At 43.7% G+C, this 21,311-nt stretch overlaps 1 protein-coding gene across 1 annotated transcript; it reads right to left on the bottom strand.

Annotated features, from left to right (window-relative positions):
- Positions 1 to 12,403: 12,403 nt before the first annotated feature.
- Positions 12,404 to 17,378, bottom strand: LOC136687060 (uncharacterized). Its single transcript, XM_066661263.1, has 2 exons — positions 16,986 to 17,378; positions 12,404 to 15,870 (listed from the first exon to the last, which is right to left on the bottom strand). The coding sequence occupies exons 1-2, from the start codon at positions 17,161 to 17,163 to the stop codon at positions 14,459 to 14,461; spliced, it is 1,590 nt and encodes a 529-aa protein (XP_066517360.1). The 5' UTR covers positions 17,164 to 17,378; the 3' UTR covers positions 12,404 to 14,458.
- Between the last annotated feature and the right edge of the window lie 3,933 nt (positions 17,379 to 21,311).

Raw genomic sequence — 21,311 nt, 5'->3', positions numbered from 1 at the left:
ACATATGTTCACCAGTCTTTCTCCTCTGAGATTTGGACTATTTATAAGCTCTGTTCACATTACCAGGCGGAAGTGACTTAAATCAGATTTGTTGGGGGGGTATTTTATGCCTTAATGTGAAACACATCTGGTTTTATTTCCGGGAGGTGTGGATCAGGTGTTAAATCAGATTTTTTTTCCAAATCAGATTTAGGTCACCTTCATACGCAACCCTAGATCTGATACGTCAGACTCGCAGGCATGTGATATGAATGTGAATGGTCATATTGGATTTCATGTCTCAGCAAAAAAACAAATGAAGACAGGCTTGATCTAAATAGTACCATACTCCCTACGGAGTGAACTTCATAGATTAGAAAACTGAATCTACTACACCCAGGCACGGCCCAGTTGGACTAGAAGATGTGACTGTGTTAACAGTGTTTATAATATGACATAAAATGCAGTACGAGTGCATTATTTTATGCCCTAGACTGTGCACTACGTAGGGTGGAGGGAGACATTTGAGAACAAGACAATCATTTGGAGCGGCAGTAAAAGCAGGCGAGCTATTGTCTAATCATACCTAATCATGTCCAAATCAGGTACAGTCAACGAGCTATTTGCTGTCCTCCCAAGGAACATGTGATGCACACAATTCAGTACAATGTTTCAGCTCCCAAATATGAGTTTCGTTGTTGGTTATGCAGGAGACGTGCAAAAACGTATCAATGTGCACATGCTGCCATTTCAGGAACAGAGTTGTTTACATATACACATAAAGGACACTTCCATTTCTGAATGTGAATCATCAAGATTGATAAATGAAAACATGAAAACTGTAATTTAGGTCACTAAAAAGTGAGCTCCTGGCTGTAATTCAATTACAGAAGATATGAGGCTATAATGTATACGTGTAGGCAGGACTAGTTTTCAGATTTCCACGTATGAATACAGTGTTCCCTCGTAAACGAAAATCCGCGAAGTAGGGACGCTATATATATTTAAGTATTTATACACTATTCTAAGGCTTTATAAACCCTCCCCTACACTTTTACACTACATTAACCTTTCCCATTCCCTTAAAAACCATTGGTTTCCGAGAATAAATATGCACAATTTACTATAATTTGTAATATTTTATTGTTTTATTGTTAAAATGAATATATTTAATATATTTTTATACATTTTTTCATGTCAAAATTCATCAAATATATATATATTTTCCAGCCGATTGTGTTCCGAAGAAAACCCATGAAATAGCGAAAATCCACGATTTATTTTCCCATTAATGTTTTATAAAAACCCGTGAAAGGTGAAGTGCAAAGTGGCGAGGGACGACTGTACGTATAAATGATGTCGTATAAGAAAAATTTAATGCACTATTAAGTTCCCGATTCAGTAATTTCATGACTTGTGTATGGTACCTCTGTTTCTCTAATGGTTCATGGTGTCTTGATGCCTCTTGTTAGTAGCGACTATGACTCCCTACTGGACCATATTTGTCTGGATGGGGACATTTTCAAAAACTGAGGCCTCCATGTGGATGGGGCCTCAGAAGAGGGATTTCTGTAAGTGTTTGATTGCATTTAGCCTTGAGAGCATTTAGTGTGGTGTGGTACTGACGTTAGATGAATAACTCTGTTTTGGATGGAGCTTCCCTACTGGGTACAGTGCAGTTCCACTGCTCCACAGCCGGATACAGTGGGATTATACCCCTCTAGCCTACACAAGGCATTTGGCATGTTGATCTGAGGCTTGTGTGAGTGCTCCAGGTAATCTCAAGCTATTAGTCAGTGTTTTCTACTGAGATAAAGCTTCCTTAGAGAAGGACTACAGACCTTGTGGTAATCACATTTCAGCCTAGTTCAGTTTGGCTGGTGCAAACATTCATTTTCTGAATTGGATGTGAAGGAATTCGTAATAGGAATGAGTAAGTGCAAAAACACGCTGTTGCTATTTCTGCCTGTATAATGGACCGTCTGGGTCTCCGGTGGCTTTGCGTTCTTCTTGGTAGCAAATGCTGATAATTGCTGTAGAGAAGCCACTGCGTGTGTCCTCCTCATGGGATGCAAACCCGTCTCCGTCTCCATCCCCAGGAGGCAGAGAGGGTCTGGTACTCTTAACCGTACAAAGTGGCGCAAGCGGGTGTACACCTTCTATTTCCATCGGCAATTTCCTCTATTCAATTTGCACGTGCGCTGATCTCGCGGCCACCTGCGCCGTCCGAGTAATTACGGCAGCTGAGCTGAGCTCAAGGTATCGCTGCAGTCTTGCGCGGCGCTATAATTAGCTGGCACAGTGATTAGAATGGGAATTATTTGGGTGGGTATAAAGGTGTGCAAGCCCGGAGCACGCAGAAGCTGATCTTAATTGTACTCCGCTGGGTTCCCAGCGAAAGATTGTGCTTGCGGCACTGACCCATGCAAAGGTCAGATGAACTCTTTAAAGAGCCACTGTGTTTTCCCAGCAGGGCTCCCATAGAGTGAGACAGCAAAGACCCCACTTGATTCGCACCCCCCAGTGGTTTCAATGACAATCCGTCTTCCGTCAATGACCCCAGCGGGTGGCACTCTGCCTCTTTGTGTTCATGCAGGGGAGGGGGTGACCACAAGGACTGTATGTACTCTCTCTCATCACCAGGGGCATCTCTCTCCCCATTTAGACCTGTCCACCAGAGGCCACCCCGACCCCAGCTCGAAATCCCACTCGAAATGAATCCAACTGAGCTTTTCTGTCGCGTCCAAAACTCTAGAAAACGATCTAGACGCCGTGTCGATGCGAATATCTTCCACGCTCAATAAGTGGTGTAATGCTTCCCATCTGCTATATGAAGTCTGAGGGAAGATCAAATTACCAAATGTCATCTTTAAATGTCGTCTTTGCCAAACGCTCCAGAGACATGCAACGCATACGAAAACAGCAAATGCAACAAATTATTATTGCCTGCACCTGGTGTCACATGTAAAATGTTAGTGCACTACAGTAAGATCATACCTTGTACATCAAAGGCACTTGGTTTCATCATAATTTGTAGCTATTTTACATTCACTAGGGAAGACCCCGTCCACTGGTGGCGCTGTTTCACTGCATACACTCTGTTATGAATCCAGAGACTACCTGCTTCTGTTAGCGATAGCGTTACACAAACACTGCTTTTTTACATTTTTGATGTTTTCAGGTTAGGGTTCGGTTTAGGGTTAATTATGGAGTAGTGGTCCTCAAAGTAGGGGGCCACAGAGTTGCTGCAGGGGGCAGTGCAACACAGCCAGTTAATGATGGTAATAATGTTACTGTAAAGGTTATTTTGCACTTTATTTATGTATTTATTGTTCAATTATACATTGCAATTTTGTACGAATTACTGAGTTTAATTCCAGTAAATTCCAGTGGCGTTAAGAAGCAGAACACTTGAGAGTTTCGGAGCTGGAGGGAGTCTGGTTGGATGAATGAATGAACGAATTAATGAAAATGAGCAGCATGTTTATAAAGTGGTAAACTGTTTAATGTCCCAGCTTTTTAACAAAATGTGTTGCAAGAATCACAATTTAATTTATTTTAGACAAAAAAATACAATACAATTCATTCATTGTCTGTAAGCGCTTATCCAGTTGAGGGTCACGGTGGGTCCGGAGCCCACCCGGAATCACTGGGCGCAAGACAGGAACACAACCTGGAGGGGGCGCCAGTACCTCACAGGGTGACACACACACACACACACACACACACGCACTGCTACATCACCTGCTGCACCACCCTGCCTCCCATCAAATAATGGGCTTCTGTATTTTACAATAAAAACAAAACAGATCACTTACAAATCTCTGTTTTCTTTTTTAAAAATTTGCATTCTGTCCCAAATTTTTCTAATGTTGGATTTGTATAAGTCACATTTTTCCTCACCCATCACCTTTTCCTTGCTGTTGTACCACTTTTCCAAAGTTCAGTCTTAGAAGTTAAGCTTCTAGATGCCAAAGTTAAGCTTCTTATTATTCATTTAATCTACACAAATTTAGACTCATCGGTCGGTAAGAGTTTACTCCATATCTTTCTTGTTTATTTCCTTTTCTCAGAAACAGCGTGCTCGCCTCAGACCTTATTTTCCGTGACTCAGGAACACAATATCTCTGCTGTATCCGAATTGCCATATGTGGCCAAATCACACAGACAGCAATATAAGTGGTTCAATAAAAACAATCGCCTGGACACCAAGCCCCTCCCTCAACCCCCTGCTGCTCTGGCTGTCTCCGATTTTAAAAACCCACATCCCGCACACACTGAAATGAGCGTTTTAGTGTCAAGGCTGCTTGCAGAATGAGTCGGATCCCTTAAGATATACTTAGCCATCTGCATGGCATCCGTCCAGCCAGATCTCCCAGCCTCGGACATCATTAAGGTTTTAAAATAAACAGCAGCTGAGTGTATCCACAGGCCCAGGACGGTTTTACAGCTCTGGATCTATTTAACCCAAAACTGTGGGCTTCCTGGGGTACTCACCCTATTACCTAAGCACCCACTTTATTGGTGCATGCCCCCCCCCCTGAAAAAAGTCCAGCTCGGTTCAGAAGGATGCCTCCTTCATGGATGTGTGATTCACAGAGAAACGCATAGATTACTCCAGCTGAGCGCTCATGAGTAGAAGCACACTCAACCCACTCATTTCCCTAATGCCCTTCCAGAGCAAACGTACATCCGCATGGAAGAAGCATAAACAAAAATCTATCTGCAAAATATACAGCTGTGTGCAAACGCTAAGGCAAAACAAAGCATATGAATGAAAGGTAATGGTGCATCTCATATTTGATGTGAAAATATATGCATATCAGTAGAAAAGCATTGAATGTACAATGTGTTGCTCTGGAGCTAATTTAATGATGTAATGAATCATTCCCAGGATTCATACAATGTGTATTAAATATATTTGCCACTCATGAAATGTGTGTTAAATATATTTATGGATGTTCACGTGCATTTTTGGCAACTTTGTGTGGAAACATCAGCCTTTAAATGTCCCATAATACGGAGCCCCTAAAGTATTTAATAAATGTATTATCTTGTGGCCTCAGTTTATTATTTAGTGGCCTTAATATATCATTTGGAGGTTATAATATATTATTTTTCCATTCTCTAAATATCCTCTGGCCTCAAAATATATTTTTATGGTCTCAATATTTAATTTCATGCCCATAATGCATTATATTGTGACCTCACATTATTTAATTGCTGCAATATATTATTTTGTGGCCTCATAATATTATCTTGTGGCCTCAGTTTATTATTTAGTGGCCTTAATATATTATTTTGAGGTTATAATATATTATTTTTCCATTCTCTAAATATCCTGTGGCCTCATAATATATTTTTTATGGTCTCAATATTTAATTTCATGGCCACAATATATTATTCAATACATTATATTGTGGCCTCACATTATTTAATTGCTGCAATATATTATTTTGTGGCCTCATAATATTATCTTGTGGCCACAATTTATTATTTTGTGACCTCAATATATTATTTTGTGGCCACGCCTTATTATAAACAGCCACCATGTCTCCTTAGGGGCTCCGTATTTTAAAATTCTATTCCAAAACCCTAACTCAAAGGTCCAAAATATTACAAATGTTTTGGGTTATTGTGTGTTTTGATTGCTCTTATTTAGATATATAATAGTTAGAATGGATTTTCTGAAACAGTGCTGTATAATAACTCAATTAACTGTTGTGCCCAGTGCCACTGCAGTGCTGATGATGATCTACCAGCCAAATCATACCTGCTCGGTGGCGGTCCTTTGGAGGGTGTCCTGGGTGTCCTGGGTTACAGGAGGCTAGCAAAGCATACAGGTGCACAGATGGACTTCTGTCTGTAACACTAGATCTGATTGGAGCAGCCTCTGGTGTACGTCAAAGTGTGTGTGGTGTGCAAAAGTTTGCGCGCCCCTTGGTCCGATAGCACGGCTGTCCAAACTTGCAGGCCACCTTAAACCTATAGAAGACGCTTGGAATGGAATAGAGCCATACGCCCTGCCAGAGCTTTATACACATGGGAAATCCAGCGTGTTCCAAAGTGGCACACTTCACTTGAGGTAACTGTTGCCTCACTATGCCTAAGCACTTGTTTCTCTACTGTCTGACACCGGAGGTGAACCAGCGGGCGGCAAGGGGAACAGTGTGACAGTCCCTGACCACAGCACGTCTCTCTCTCTCTATCATACACTCACACACGCACACACACACACACTGATTTTTTTTCTCTCTCTCTTTCTCTCTTTCTCATAATCACCCCCCCCCCCCCCCCACCCTTTCCTTGTCTCATGCTTTCTCTCTTAATTCTTGAGTCTATAATTCTCGCTCTGTCTCCTGGCTCATTTTGTGTGTGTGTGTGTGTGTCTGTGTGTGTGTCTTTCTCAGTGACACACACGCTGACACATGGGTGGCCCGATGTGACACAGCCATCTCTGGCCAAGCCTCATTACCCACAGTACAATTGTCAGCCACACCACAATCACTGTCCCACAGAGCACAAGCTAACGGTCCATCTCCCAAACTGCCCCCCTCCCACCCCACACACCCTCCTCCTCCCTTACAGCCCCCACCGATGTACTAATACCAATCTCCCTACTATATACAGTTCCATATACAGCGCAGCAGTCCGAGACCACCCTTCATTTATTTCATTACCCGTCAAACGACCGTACAGCGAGGGTGGCCAGCCCACTGTTCTCAGAACAGTTCAATTTCCCTTTCCCCACTTCCAGATTCTTGACAGCTCCACGTTCTTTCAGACCCATGTGTCTTGTTGTAATGGAAAGGGGACACTTCCTTTTTACCCACCCCCCTCCCCTCGACCAGCAGGAGAATTTAGGTGTGAAGGAAGAGTGTTGTCTCCTCCCTCAACATCCACAGCGGTGGTTAATGGTCTCCACTGTATCCTGCCCTCAATCCCCAGCTACAAAAGACCACCAGCAGCCTCAGTCTGTCAGTTCAGTGACAACACGAGGAGGGAATGGGAAGCCGAAAAAAGTCTGTGATACTTTAATAAGTTCTGGATGTTCTTGATGTTCCTCCGCGCAGAACACATTAGACTCTGCTCTGAGTGGAGTTGATGGGGGAAATGAACAGGGGGTGAGCGTGAGACTCTTCAAACTCTTCGGCGAGTTACTCTATATTGTATGAAGTATTCCGGGGTCTTGGAGAAGCCCTCTTTTCTCTTTGGCTACTCTATCAAGGACAGCTAGGAATCGTCCTGCGGCGTGATTGAATTGCTTGGAGGCAAATTATCTCACTCTGGAGGTTCACCTTTTTCGTTCCGTTTTGGCGCAGCGTTGACGCTTGACCCTTGTTGCCATAGCGATGTTGCGAGGAGGAGAATGGCTGGAGACAAGACTCCTTGACCCCTCCAGTTTAACTTGCAGCTTTTACTTTTTTTTTCTTTCCTCCAATGATTGTCCTTTAGCGTCTTCCCTGACCAGTAATATTAATGAAGGATTTTTTTTTTCTTTCCGCAGAGAATTAAGACCCTCAGATGTTTGCATAATGAGCTCCTTTACCTAGCCACTTCTACGTCTTAATCACCTGGAACTCTCTCTTTTTAAAAAAAAAAAAAAAAAAGCCCACCTACACCCTTCTTCAGGATCAGACATGGGACCGCCGGACCGCCAGAGCCGCCGGACGAATTAATCCGCTCGAGCTTGATTGCCATTGGAGGCGTGTGATTATGCGGCTGATTACGAAGCCGGGCCGAGGACCAGGCGCTTGGTGGGGAAACGTCGTCAAGGTGGATATAAAATCACGCAATGATTGCGCTGGGACGGATCAATGCAGCGGCTCGCGCTCGTCTGAAGTGCGCCTGTGATTAATACAGGCCACTCCAGCTCTATATAGCCACTAACGACACTTAACGAGACCTTCCGGCTCTTGCGGCAAAAGCCGCCCGCTTCCACACCGTCCTAAAGCAAACACTTAATTTGACGGGCAGTGTAAATTCATTGCTTGCGCTCCAACAACAATCCAACATCCTGCTTTTCTTTTTTTTTTTCTTTTTCTCCTGAGATGCAGGGGCTCTACCTGCAGGCCTGCGGCCTAAAGCATATGCGAAAGAGATCAGCCCAGAGGTTTTATCACGATTCAGACGGAAATGTCACGATAAGCACGAGTTTGGGAATGGCATTTCAGGTTGGGACGTTTGCACAATGAAACCACCCCCCCTTCAAAACTGAAATGCCCTCTTCTGGATTTTCTGTTGAAACTTTCATTGTTGATAGGAGACTTAAACAAAGAGTGGCTCGATGGTGTTCTAGACTGATTTGTTCACAGTGATGATGATAGGAACCAGGCGTAGACTCAGTGTGGATACACAGATTGCTAACCATCAGAAGCATGAAAACCTATAGGATGCCCTTGAGCTTGCACACACACCCCTATGGTTACCATGTTCATGCTGAAAGACGGAAAACTGGAGGCATAGAAAGCACTCCAGCAACGAGCTGTAGACCAGTGGGATTGTGTTCTTTGGAATCATGGATCACTATTCGACCACCTACCTTAAGATGCATGAGCTGGAACAGTATAAGTCAGAGGTCATCAGATCTGGACTTTGGATCCAGGTTCCAGGGTGTGATTGTAAAGTGATCAGCTTGAATGTGTCACTGATTGGCCAGGTATGGTTGCATTTTCCGCGATATATATATTTTTTATTGGTGTAAGCACCACATTGGGTACTGATTGTGTTGCTTCAGAGGTCAGCGCTAATGTAAACAGAGAGGTAAGATGTATAAATTTGCACCAGAGAGAGCCTCAAAACAGTCAGAAGCACAGAAGTGTTGCGTAATGAGGAGAAAACCCTGTTATCAACTGTTAGCCATATTAGCATGTTAACCATTTTTACAACATTGGATCTAATGGAAAACTGTTAGCCCATTAGACTTTGATGCGTTTTTCTGCTCTTGGGACTGAATTTAAGTGAATTATTCATAGACAGATCATAAACAAGCTCCAGTAATCATCTTATTTCACACTTGTAAGAGACTTTAAGGACAAGCCATGTCTACTTTTGTCTACAATTTTCCACGTTTACAGGGTAAATAATCTGATCCCGCCATCCTTGTGCTCTGAGCCTTTATCAAGGCTGTCTGCCTAAATTATTTCTCTGGTTTGGCTTAAAGTTTAATAAAGTATTTCTCCTTTGTCCAAAAAAATGAGTGATCAGTGAGAGATGCTTCCAAGCCACAACCAAGCCAAGGCTGAATGTCACATGTTTCTGTAGACCCTCTGTAGGGCACAGCGTCAGTCATAACATTATGGTTTCTCTCAAGTAGTGCGTCGTATGTTGGCAGTAACTTTTAGTCATTTAAATTATAAGGTTCTCGTTTCCCTGTTGAATTAGTGTCTGTCTGGGTGCAGTATTATTAGTTTTATTATCTCTGATGGGTATTATGTAGGGAGTATGCAGCCTGAGCTCCTGATGAATGATTTTAAATAGCAAATAAATGGGTTAGGGATCCATACTTATAGTTCTTTCATTTCAAGAGCTAACCGAGGACTAAAATTGTTGGGGAAAAAAATCAAACAATATAAATATCACAGATTTTATTTGAGCTTTGTGTTTGAGTAATAAATATATCGCAAACATGGGGGTTATTCAAAACAGCGACATCACCTGCAACCCTCTTGTGTATATTTTCCAGAACTAATCCAACATGAGTGCATCATGATGTGGCCAAATACAATCAAATCCTCATAGAAACACAGTGCAACAGTCATTGGTGTAGTCCTGAGTTGAGCAATGAACCCCAGCAGCTGTGTTATCCACTACACTATACAATATATGGCGTATGCATACCTGCTACTATATGTTCCTCTACCTTAACCACAATCCCCACCATTTCAGCTCTCTCCAGCGCATACGTTTCCCATGGTTCACAAGTTCAACGGTGCTCAAGGGATGAAGTGTTGTGGCCGAACCCGTTTCACGGCCATTTCCCTTCCCACTCAGCCGCCATCCTCTGATGTAGAGAGCGCAATAATGGCATCAGAGCCCAGCTCCCTGAGGCTCGTAGTGGCTGGAGAGCACCACACCGTACCATGTGGTGGCTCACACGGAGCTCGGTGGCTGGGGCTGTGTCAGAGAAGCCGACGCAGCCTCTTACGCATGGGTGTGGGTGAAAAGCAGGCACTGCCAGTGGACTACGTCACATACTCCACGCTGAGGAGCCCCTCAGAGCTCTCGCCTGCCGCTCTGCAACAGATTGCAGCAGGCCGAAGGCCTTGGGAAAAGCAGGCCTTTCCCTGGGCTCTTCAAGCCGCGGATAGAGGAACATTTTGGGTTGGGCACACGTTGCAAAGAACTGTAATAATTAGTTAAAACCATTTTGCACAAATATGCATGTTTTAAAGCAACACTAAGTAGTATTTTTACCTTAAAATTACAACTTTAAATCCATTGCAATGCTTCACTGACTTGTAATAGAGAGAACAGAGCTTCTGTTGTTACTACTCAGGGCTGAGGAGGGTAGGAACCCATCACACCAACTTCCTCAACACTAGCCCTTGATTCAGACCAGTGTTGTACAAGTGTATCACACTCTGCAACTGTAGGGGGAGCTCAGGAGCAAAAATACCAGATCTTACCTAGTGGTCCTTTAATTACCTGGGAGTCCCATTTTTATTCCCTACAGTTTATATTTGACATTCTTTGGCGTTCTCAGTCCATTTACAAGTTATACATATAATTGTAATTCAAATTCCATACACTCCAGCTGCTGCACAGGGTTAAAAAAGACAATTGCCATTTTGTTATAAAAGAAATAACCTAAAAATGAAGTATATCACAATGTCGATATCATCATCTATAAATCATCTAAAGCTAAACTCACAAACAAATTGATGCACCTGCTTTTGAAGCGCTTTTTCCTGATGGAACTCATAACGAATGCAATGAATGGTTATTGTTTTTGTTGAACAAAATGACTAACTATTTCTAATACTATGCAACAATTGCCATAAAAAACGCAAAGGAAGAGAATAAGGAGGAAGCTAATTTTGAATTACACACACACACACACACACACACACACACACACACACAAAGCTATACATATTTGATCTATATTTATTTATGAATTCCCCTTTTAAATTTAAATAACTGCAAAAGTATAAATAAAAAATACTTGCTGGAATTTTAATAATGTCTATTGTTGTCTGTGGTTGGGGCTTTTTTAGTCCGGGGGATATGAAAGCAAGCGATTTAAACACTCATAATTTGTAGTTCCTACCTTGACAGTATTAGGATAAAGTCAGCAGAGCCAGTCCTCTGAAGATAAACACCACATAAGGGTGCGAGAAAACCTGCAGTTCACCTTGAGTACGACTGAGCGGGAGCCTGCGTCTCAAAGGGAATCTGCAATAGATTCAATTTTCACTTCAAGCCTTTGACAACACTGAGGTCATACACAAACACACACACACACACACACACACAGAGACACACACAGATATACAGCCATAAGAAAGAAACACTCATTACAACCTGCTGTCCTCTGACATGCCGTACTCCCCCGAGAGGTTTCAGATCTGACCTTTCAGCGTATTCCTACAGCGCAGTCTTTCCTCACTAAGCTACAGCAGCTCCTAATGATCATAATTAGGATTCTAATAGCGAGAGCAGTCAAAGATACAGGGGAAAAGTGGCAGCTTCTACCTGGCTGCACTGAGCAACAGTGAGCATCAGAAAAAACGGAGACCACCCGCTACCTCTTTAATCTCCCAAACAAATGGCCTTTAGGTTTTTCCAGTGTCTTGGGATTTCTGAGCACATTAGATTTAATATACAATCCACTTTAGCAACAAAACTGAACTCCTAACAACAAATGCAAGGCCTGTAGGCCACTCTCACCTTCAGATAACAGGCTGTAAAGCTTTCATCCTGAGACAGGGGACACTCAACTGCCTGATGCTGGAATTGGGAAAAATCAGAGTTTGGGAATACATTGATTGAGACGTAATTGATGTGGATTATTTCATGTGTGGAATGTCATACTTTCAAAGGGATTTTAGTGCTTTGATTTAAACAAAGGTGACCAAAGTAGTCTATAACTTTTCAACAAACGAGTAGGAGTCACTGGAACTAGTTGATTTAAGGGCTTTAAGGCCTTTCTCAAATAACATATAGCTTAATGAATACTACACTAGGGATGTACCTGTATCTTATGTATAACATAAAAACCCATCTGAAGGCATCCCACATGTTTTTACCATCATTTAGTGGAGTTAATGTTTTATTACACCCAATTACAATGTAATAACCATGTAATTACTAGATATTAAGCCAAACATACAATCAGCCTGGGGTTTTGAAGCCGTTAACCGATTAGCGTGATCAAAGTAAATGGGATTACTCTTTAAAAGACTCAGGAAATAGGTTTTATTCATAAACATCAGTCATAAAAATAACAAACATCAATGTTCATTCAAAGTCTTTTTTTTTTTTTTTTTTTTTTGTATAAACTGTCTCGGTATGTACAAAAACCGTTCTCCCAGCATAGGAAGAGATTAAAAATAACTTAAGGCAAGTTTCTCATAAACATACAACACCCTCTTAAAAACCGTCAATTCTCAAATACCAATTTGCCCAGTACAATTGCGATATGACTGTTGTAAGGTACCTTAAGTTATACCTTCATGTAGAAGATCTACTGGAAAAAAAAAAAAAAAAAAAAGAAATGCAGCAATGTGTGCTACCTAGTTACTCAACAGCAACGTTTAGCCTTGTGCTATTCTAGTCCTGCTTCATCACGTTACAAACTACAAGAGCCATGTGATTCATAAGTCATTGATTTATATACACGCATGTAGTTGGACTTTTAAAGCGATAGTTGTCCAGTTTAAAATGGTGCCAAGTGCCTGGTGTCTGAGGTTTGATGTATTCAGCGGCATAAAAGCTGTTGGTCATAATGAAAATATTCTATATATTCCAGTATCCAAATGTCAGAGAGTCTTTCATCATTCCTTGTGGCGGACTCGCTGAGCTCTTTTTACACACATATAGGAAACGCTGTTTATTCATAAATAAAACTTTTCAATATCCAAATGAGCAATCCTGGAAATCTAGGACAACCTTTTTACAAAAATACAAATGATAGTAGGCATATAAATATATTTATTATTCAGTTTTTTTCATTGTTGTCGTCCACTTTATGGTGTAAATGCAGACAGAGAATAAGTTCCTCGTCAAACAACACAAGTACCATTCAATAGCATATAGCAACCCCAAAATAATAAGATTAAAAAATGAATAAAACAAAAATCAAACACATCAAAACAAAAGTAACATTATATATTTAAGGCCTTGGTGCAAATGAGCCACAAGTCGTGGCCTGGCCAAGGCGCGGTTTTGCCACCACCATGACGTGTCAGACGAGGTAAAAACGGCCTGCTTCCGCAGATATTCAAATTTATAACATCACACATCAACATAAACATGCATTTCCAAAGAAACCAGTTATCAAACAAAGGGAGGTCCACATGGGAGTATAGATAATAGAGATTATATATAAAAAAAGGACTCCGGAAAAAGCACACGTTTCGTAAAAGACTCTTGTTAAGTGCAATACATTCGGGAGGTTGAGGTCATGAGGAGCTGTCCAGTGACGAGGGCCGGACTAGAACTGAACGACCGGACGACGACAGAAAGGAAACGTGAACTGTTAAAAATTAAACCCCCTTAAAAGATCAGGAGGCTGTGTTATGTTCTGCAGTTGCTGCACAGAGAGCAAGTGGCTAGAGGGAAGAAGCAGACGTAGGACCCTTTTTTAAAAAGTTCTCTGCTTTGTTTTCTCCCCTCCAAAGGGAGTGTGTTCCAACAGCGTCGGGTCCAAGCGCTTAAAGCTGGAACCCCCTTCCCCCTGTTTCTAACCTTACTGTTTTAAGAGAAGCCTTTTAAGATGTCTTCTCTTAATCACACCCACGCGTTACTCAGGGACCACTTTACAATAAGCCTACCGTTATAAAGGCGCTATTAATGTTTTATTAACAGTAATAAATGCATAATTACTAGAAATGATGTAGTAATTAGGCCTTAAACGCCTTCGAAAACAGGAATAAGACACTAGAACACTAAATAAACAAGTAAATAGCTAAAATATCAACATCCACCTGTCACTTGCCAAATAGTGAGCCCGCAGATAGAACTGGGCACTCTCGTCTTCCGTATTGATGTGTTATAACAGTGTCTAGTAATGATGTTAAGGTGTTTATGGCCTAATTAATAACAATGTAATAAACTCATTAGACACTTCATATACATCATGCATAAACCCCTAATAAGGGGAGGTCTAACTGTAAAGTGGTCTCTCTCTCTCTCTCTCTCTCTCTCTAATTCCAGCAAACACATTCTCTTAAAAGCTCAACAGAGGCCTCAAATCTCGTTAGGGCCTTTGTTTGTTTGTTTGTTTGTTTGTTTGTTTATTAGTCAGTGAGTTTGTTTAGCTCAGAAGGCCTCCCCGCGTGCTGGGAAATGCCCACGTGACCGCTGCCGCCGCCGCCGCCGTCGTAACTCCGGCCGCCTGCTGCTGCTGCTGCTGCTGCTGCTGTTGCTGCTGCCGCTCGAGCTCCTTCTCGCGCTGCTTGAGATGCACGCGCGCATGCCGTTTGCGCTCGTCGCTGCGCGCAAAGCGCTTGCCGCAGGAGTCGCAGGAGAAGGGCTTCTCGCCCGTGTGCGTGCGCGTGTGCGTGGTCAGGTGGTCGCTGCGGCTGAAGCTGCGCGCGCACACGCGGCACCTGAAGGGCCGATGGCCCGTGTGGATGCGCACGTGCCGGTTCAGCTCGTCCGAGCGCGAAAAGCGCCGCTCGCAGCCGCTCATGGGGCACGCGAAGGGCTTCTCTTTGGCGCGCGGGGGCGCCCCGCCGTTGACGTTCTTGCGCGCGCGGGCGGCCTTTGGCGCGCGCGCCGCGTACGTCTGCGCGAAGGTCTCGGGCAGCAAGGAGGAGAAGAGGAGAGAGTCGATGGTGGAGGACGAGGAAGAGGAGGATAAAGAGGAAGAGGACGAGGAGGAAGAGGAGGAGGAGGTCACGTAGCTGCTGCCGATGTTGTTGTTGCTGCTGTTGTTGTTATTGTTGTTGTCCTCGTCCGCGCTATACGCGCCGAAAGTGTGCGCGCATGCGCTGACAAAGTCCTGCTCGTGCTTGACGGCGCTGGGTTTGAAGTCCGAATCAGCGTGCACGGGGCCGAACGAGTCCAGTAGCTCCTTCACGTCCGCGTGTGGAAACGGCTCCGGCTGGAAGTAGCAGAAGTAGCTGCTGTTGCTGTTGCCGCTGTTGTTGTGGTGGTTGTTATTGTTACTGCTGCTGTTGTCGTACTCGCTCGCGCTCCACTCGTAGCCCTCGCTCTGGAGCTCGCGCTTCACCACCAGCACACCGGTGCCGGTGCTACTGTCGTTGCTGCCGGTGCCGGTGCCGGAGTTGGTGGTGGTGCTGTTCCCGTACTCGCTCGCGCTCCACTTGTTCGTGTTGGTGCTGCGGTTGTCATACTGGCTCGCGCTCCACTCGTAACTGTCGCTGTCCAGCTCGCGCTTCACCACCAGCACGGGCAGCTCTTGTTGCGGTTGTTGCTGTTGTTGTTGTTGCTGCTGTTGCTGCGCTGGTTGCCCCACGTGTGGGTAGAGAGGAGGGGGGCTGCTCGCCCTCGTGCTCGCGCTGGGGCTCGAGCACACCCCGCCGCTGCCGCCACCGACGATCTCGCTGATCATGTTGAGCAGAGTCTCGGCGCTGCACGCGGCTCCGCGTGACGCCTCCACGTACAAACTCCCGGAGTATGAGAGCGACGAGTCGAAGCCCAGACACGGAGAGTAGAGCTCCGAGACCGGCTCGCTCTTAGGAGTCACCGTCGCGAGGTCTCCTGGGAAAAAAACAGAGCGAACAACACGTCAATATGTAGTTAATAAACAGTTAATAAACAACGTAAATAAACAACGACACACTGCAAAGCCTTAACTATACGCAGCACACACACACGTGTATATATTGTGTTGTGTGTGTGTGTGTGTGTGTGAGTGAGAGAGAGAGAGAGAGAGATACTAACTTTTTAACCTTTTATAAAGTGCAGCTGGCAACTTCACATTCTGTCACACAAGTGTTGGCCCTCTGTTCTGACTCTCATAGAGGAGTGTGTGTATGTTTGTGACACACACACACACACACACACACACACACACACACACACACACACACACATAACAGCTACAGTTCCCTGCTACATTCAGCTACACTCCCTGGAATATATGTATGTGTGTGTGTGTTTGTGTGTGTGTGTGTTTGTGTGTGTGTGTGTATTTTATATAAAATCTGCTGCATGTCCATTGTTGCTTATTAAATATATACAAAATATAGTAATAGTGTAAATGTCCCCACCCTCAAAGGTGACTATATTTTAAGCTTGTATTAAAAAACTGTTTAAAATAAAAGGACTGCTTTAAAAGCAAGGGAACTGTAACGTAAAACTCCACATTTAAAGCAGAATATAGTACAATTCTGCTCCCTGAATAAAGCAGCTGATAGATCTTTGAGTGTAGCACCACAGTTACAGTGTAAAAGACCCCCACAGTGAGTTTTTCTGGGAGTGTGTATAGAAGCATAGTATGTGATAAGTGTAGCCCATGGGCTATTTGTGGACTGTCTATATGAGGACAGTTTCTGTACACTGTACACATCTATCTATCTATCTATCTATCTATCTATCTATCTATCTATCTATCTATGCAAACACACACGTCAATCCATCCATCCATCCATCCATCCATCCATCCATCCGCGAGGCCACTCTAAACGCAAAGCCTACAGTTTGCTGTTACATAAGTGGGAGCTACGTGAACGCGCAGTGATTACCCTGGAGAGAACCGTAGCACCCAAAAGACCGTACACTCCAAACTAGTGAGAAATAATCGCCGACAGCGTGAAAATACAAGACAGATAGATAGATAAAGAGAGAGAAAGAGAAGAAGCGAAAAAGCTCACCTTGCGGAAAGTGCTGCGCGTCCATGAAGACGAGCTCGCGCTCTTCCTTGGCGCCGTGACTTTCCACGGCCATGGCGGAGGGGTTACAACTCTCAAACTGCGTGTAGAAAGAGTCCTGAGAGTTCAGGTCCATGTTGTTGAGCATGTTTAACGGACAGAGGAGGAGGTTATAGTCCATCAATCCCAGAGAGGCGGAGAGGAAAGTGAAGCAGAGCCGAGGACGGAGGCTGAGAATCCGGGAAGGAGAAAGAAGTGTGAGCCGCTGAAATCCCCCGTTTTTTTTTTTAATCAAGGTGTTGTTGTTGTTTGTTGTTGTCCTGGCTGTGGTGGTTGTTGTTGCTGTTTGTTGTTTGTTGGCTTGTTCCTCGCGCTTGTGTGAAAGCAGCTCGCTGTTCCTCCCGCTATCTGTTGCTCGCGCTTCACCTCCATTGGCTTTTATACGCTCGCGCCGAGGCGTCGTCCCTCCTCTCCATTCATCGTCTCCACTGAGAGGATTCCCCGCCGCGTGCCTCGTCTCTTTGGCCATAAAAGGACAGAGGATGTGACGGGCTTCCCCCCAAAAAAGGACACTGGTGGGCTACGCTTCTGACGCTCCGGCTCCGTCCTCGCGGCGGAGAGGCGCGCGCACCCCGGCTTCGAGAACGCGCTTCATGTTCAGAAACAGGGGGTCTTTAGTTTGTAGACCCCTAAAAAACGAGGGCTCGTTTAAACGTCCGTTATTTACTGACTAATGGAACCAGAAAAAAAGAAACATATCTAGGAACCTATGTAGAAACGGTTCTAGGCTCAAAACCAGTGCAGCCATATTTTACAGAAGAACCATACAGAACCCTTTTGGTGCTAAACTCTTAAACACAAGTTCTTTCAGAGTTCTTAAAGGGATAGTAGAACCATGAGTTCCATAAAGAACCATGTGCATGGTGAAATGATTCTTCACCTTGGTGGAGAACGTGTTGTATATGGTTCTCTACAGCACCCAAAAGGGTTCTACTACTCTTAGGTTGTCCAGCTTTTTACTGAACCACTTTCGGTGCTACATAGAACCCTAATCCACATTCTACACTGAGCTGAAGAACCATTTCACCCATAAGACCATTTCTTCTACTAAAGAATGTTTGAAAAACCCTTTATTAAAAAACAAACTAAACAAACAAAATATTTATTTTGGTTAAATATATTTACAATAATCTTTGTCATAGTGCCACACTGTTCTCCATGTTAGAGTCCCACAGGGTTTGAGGTGTTCCCTCACTTAAAGGGAATGTCTACGATTGTGCTGAAGAACATCCAGTTCCCTCTGATTCGTTTACGTTCAGAAGCTCAGCGTCTTTTAAGGTGGAACAGTGTGATTGGAGGGTGGAAAGAAAATTGTGGCTGAAGTTGAACTTCTCTGTAAGTTTTATTCACTGTTTGAATCACCACAGAAAGCCATTTGTAGGTGAGCTGTTTAGTTTTGTAGTAATTTGGTTTGTTTACTTTCATGTAGAAGCCGTCTCCTGAATTCGAAGATATTTTTAACATTTGGAGTTCTCTCTGACGTCTAAAAAGCTCACAGCTTTTCACAGCATCTGAATAAACAAAGCAACAGAAACAAGGAACACTCAAGAAAACATGATCCTTCAAAATAAAAGTTCCCTTAAATAAGTATTGTGGCCAAAAGTTTGTGGACACACACTTGAAATTAACTGTGCAATTACTGGTCATTGTACAACATACACTGAAATATGTCTCCCGCATTTAACCCATCCGTAGCAGTGAACACACACACACACACACACACACACATGGGGACATGGGGTCATGGGGATCATATCCACTACTACACCATGGCTGCCCCCACCTGTTTACACCAGATATTTTAATATTTTCTGTGAGGATTTCATGGTTTTTAGACACTTTTACCTCAGTGAGGCCAGATCCTGATGTTGGGTGATATATTTCTGGATCACAGTCGCTTCTAGTTGACGCTTGGCATTGAGCATGGTGAGCGTAGGGTCCTGTGCAGCTGCTCCAGAGCCCCCTTTGCATTTCAGGCTTTTCTATGGAGATTGCACAAGCTGTGGGTGTCCCAATAGTTAGATCATTAAGTAATGGAAGTGTCTACTAACTTTGGGACACAGACAGTTCCCCCTTACACTCCTAACAGATAGAGTCTAAAAGAGTCTGTGTTATTAAATCCCATCGGAGACACTGAATTAAAAGAATGAACCAGGCTGTGTTTCATACCTTGCCATTAATTGTAAAATATGTAAATAAGCTGTGTTCTGACTGGCTGCATTGTATTGTGACATTAAAATATTCCTTCTACCTCTGCATGAGTTCTAAAGTGCATATGTACATATAAACCTTCCAGCCATAACATTAAAACCACCTCCCTTGTTAGCCCCCGTTTACCCTGTTCTTCAATGATCCGGACACCACTGGACCACCACAGAGCAGGACGTGATGAACAGAGTCAGTGTTGTGCTGGTATGAGCGGATCAGACACAGCAGTGCAGCAGTTTTTAAACCATCAGTGCCACTGCTGGAAAAAGTGGCGTGAGCAGACACAGTGTTTATAAACTCCAGTAGTGCTGCTGTGTCTGATCCATTGTACAGCGCAATACACACTAACACACCACCACTGTGTCAGTGTCAATGATCCACCACTCATATAGATGTGTGGGGGTCCTGACCCCTTAAGAATAGGTCAAATGATGTATGCTGAGCAACAGTGAACATTCTGGCCTGTTCTACTTTTCACCTTGTAAAGAGCATTTGATTTCCTGAAGTTCTAAAGTTTCAGGACACCTGCTTATCCAACCATAGTGAAGAGTATGCCGCTGTTATAGTTGGTAGATGTCAAACAGTTACTGTAAGGATGTGGTGGTATCCAGCCATTTGGCTTAAACTAGTTATGAGAGGTGTGTACAAATGTTTGAAAGCATATTGCTAGCATTTTCATCAGCACCATGGACAGCAAACCTTACTTCTGCACTGGTCAAAGCACTTAATTCAGCACCAGGGAGAGCGCCGGTGGTTCAAATCAGCACCGCAGACAGCGCCACTTCAAAGCCTGTGATTAAGCAGCATTAAGAGTGGCACCAAATACTATCAGTGCATCTTAATTGAAGCCGTGCAAAACTGTCCTACTGTACAAATTGTCACGAGCGTGAGTAAATGTAGTTTAATCATCAAGAGCAGATACGTGAAGTGAATGGAGCTTGTTGCATTTAGGCTCCATTCCGCGCTGGATATTAAGGAGCTAAAGTAAAGAGGGGGGAGCAGGAGCTGCAAATCAATGGTCAAACTGGATGTGACGGCTGCGCTGAGTGTTCTTCATACTTATTATGATAATGACACAATCGCACTCGTCTGGGAAAAGGCAAATAAGTCTGACATTCTCCTGAACAAATCGTTTCCACGGTGGTAATGCGCTCTTATTCGAGGGCCCGATGTGTTGCCTCTCTCCACGGGCGGTCTCCTCCAGTCGACCTAAATCTATTAAATAGTTCATAACACCAAGACGCTGTTGTGATAACTGCCGAGCAGCGCTCACCTCTCGCCTCTGCAAAATGCCACCCAGCTCCGTAATGGCTTTATGTAATGCCGTGCACTTACCAAGATTATTGCGCTCAAGTAATGCGATTGGGGCTAAAAAGTGTAATGAGACACGTGGCGGTGGTCGTATATCTCCTTGCAGCTGATCTGAATCGGACAGCTGCGGTCTGCATCGTTTTGGAGTCTTAAAAATGTAGGGTTCTGTGGAGTCAACAATTTATCAGAACCATGAACATATTCGATGTCAATCTTTTAACCCCTGCAAGGACACTATCACAGAGAACATTAAACAGGGGGTAGACAGCGAAAAGATATGGCCATCAGACATGTCCTGACTTTCTATTTAAAGACAAGATCACTGGTGGCCTGCTGTAAAATAAATATGATTTTAAAGGATATTACTTTACAGCCTGTAATAGAAAGAACAGAGCCTCTGTAGAACTGCAGAAACTGCACTATGTACATTTGAGAGGTGCTTTTAGATTCTGTGCTTCACAAACAAAGCTTTAAAAATGTGCTTTCTTTTAGAGGCCGGCAGGAAACCACCCCCTCCCCATTGGTTTCAGTGCAGTGCTTTACAAACCAATTCCACTCTGCAACAGCAGGGGGAGCCCAAGAGTAAAACAAAAACAAAACGAACTCTTAGTTAATGCTGCTTTAACAGAGGTTTAGAGGAGGGATGTCACTAATAAACACAGAGAAGGAACTGAGGGTCCCTGAAGAACCTGCCAATGGATTTTCCATGGTGTCCGTGGAAACACCTTGTGCTCCTTTAATACGATAAGC

This window comes from Hoplias malabaricus, chromosome 2 (genome assembly GCF_029633855.1).
Source record: "Hoplias malabaricus isolate fHopMal1 chromosome 2, fHopMal1.hap1, whole genome shotgun sequence".
In the NCBI taxonomy this organism is placed as follows: Eukaryota; Metazoa; Chordata; class Actinopteri; order Characiformes; family Erythrinidae; genus Hoplias; species Hoplias malabaricus.
Note: the sequence above shows the minus strand (reverse complement) of the source record. Positions and strands in the feature narration are given on the sequence as shown.

Bases quoted from the DNA above. Each gene is read 5' to 3' on its own strand.
- LOC136687060 (XM_066661263.1), bottom strand. From the start codon at position 17,163: ATGGACTATAACCTCCTCCTCTGTCCGTTAAACATGCTCAACAACATG. The intron at 15,871-16,985 runs GTGAGCTTTTTC...TTTTTTTCCCAG, and splicing joins CGCGCAGCACTTTCCGCAAG to GAGACCTCGCGACGGTGACT.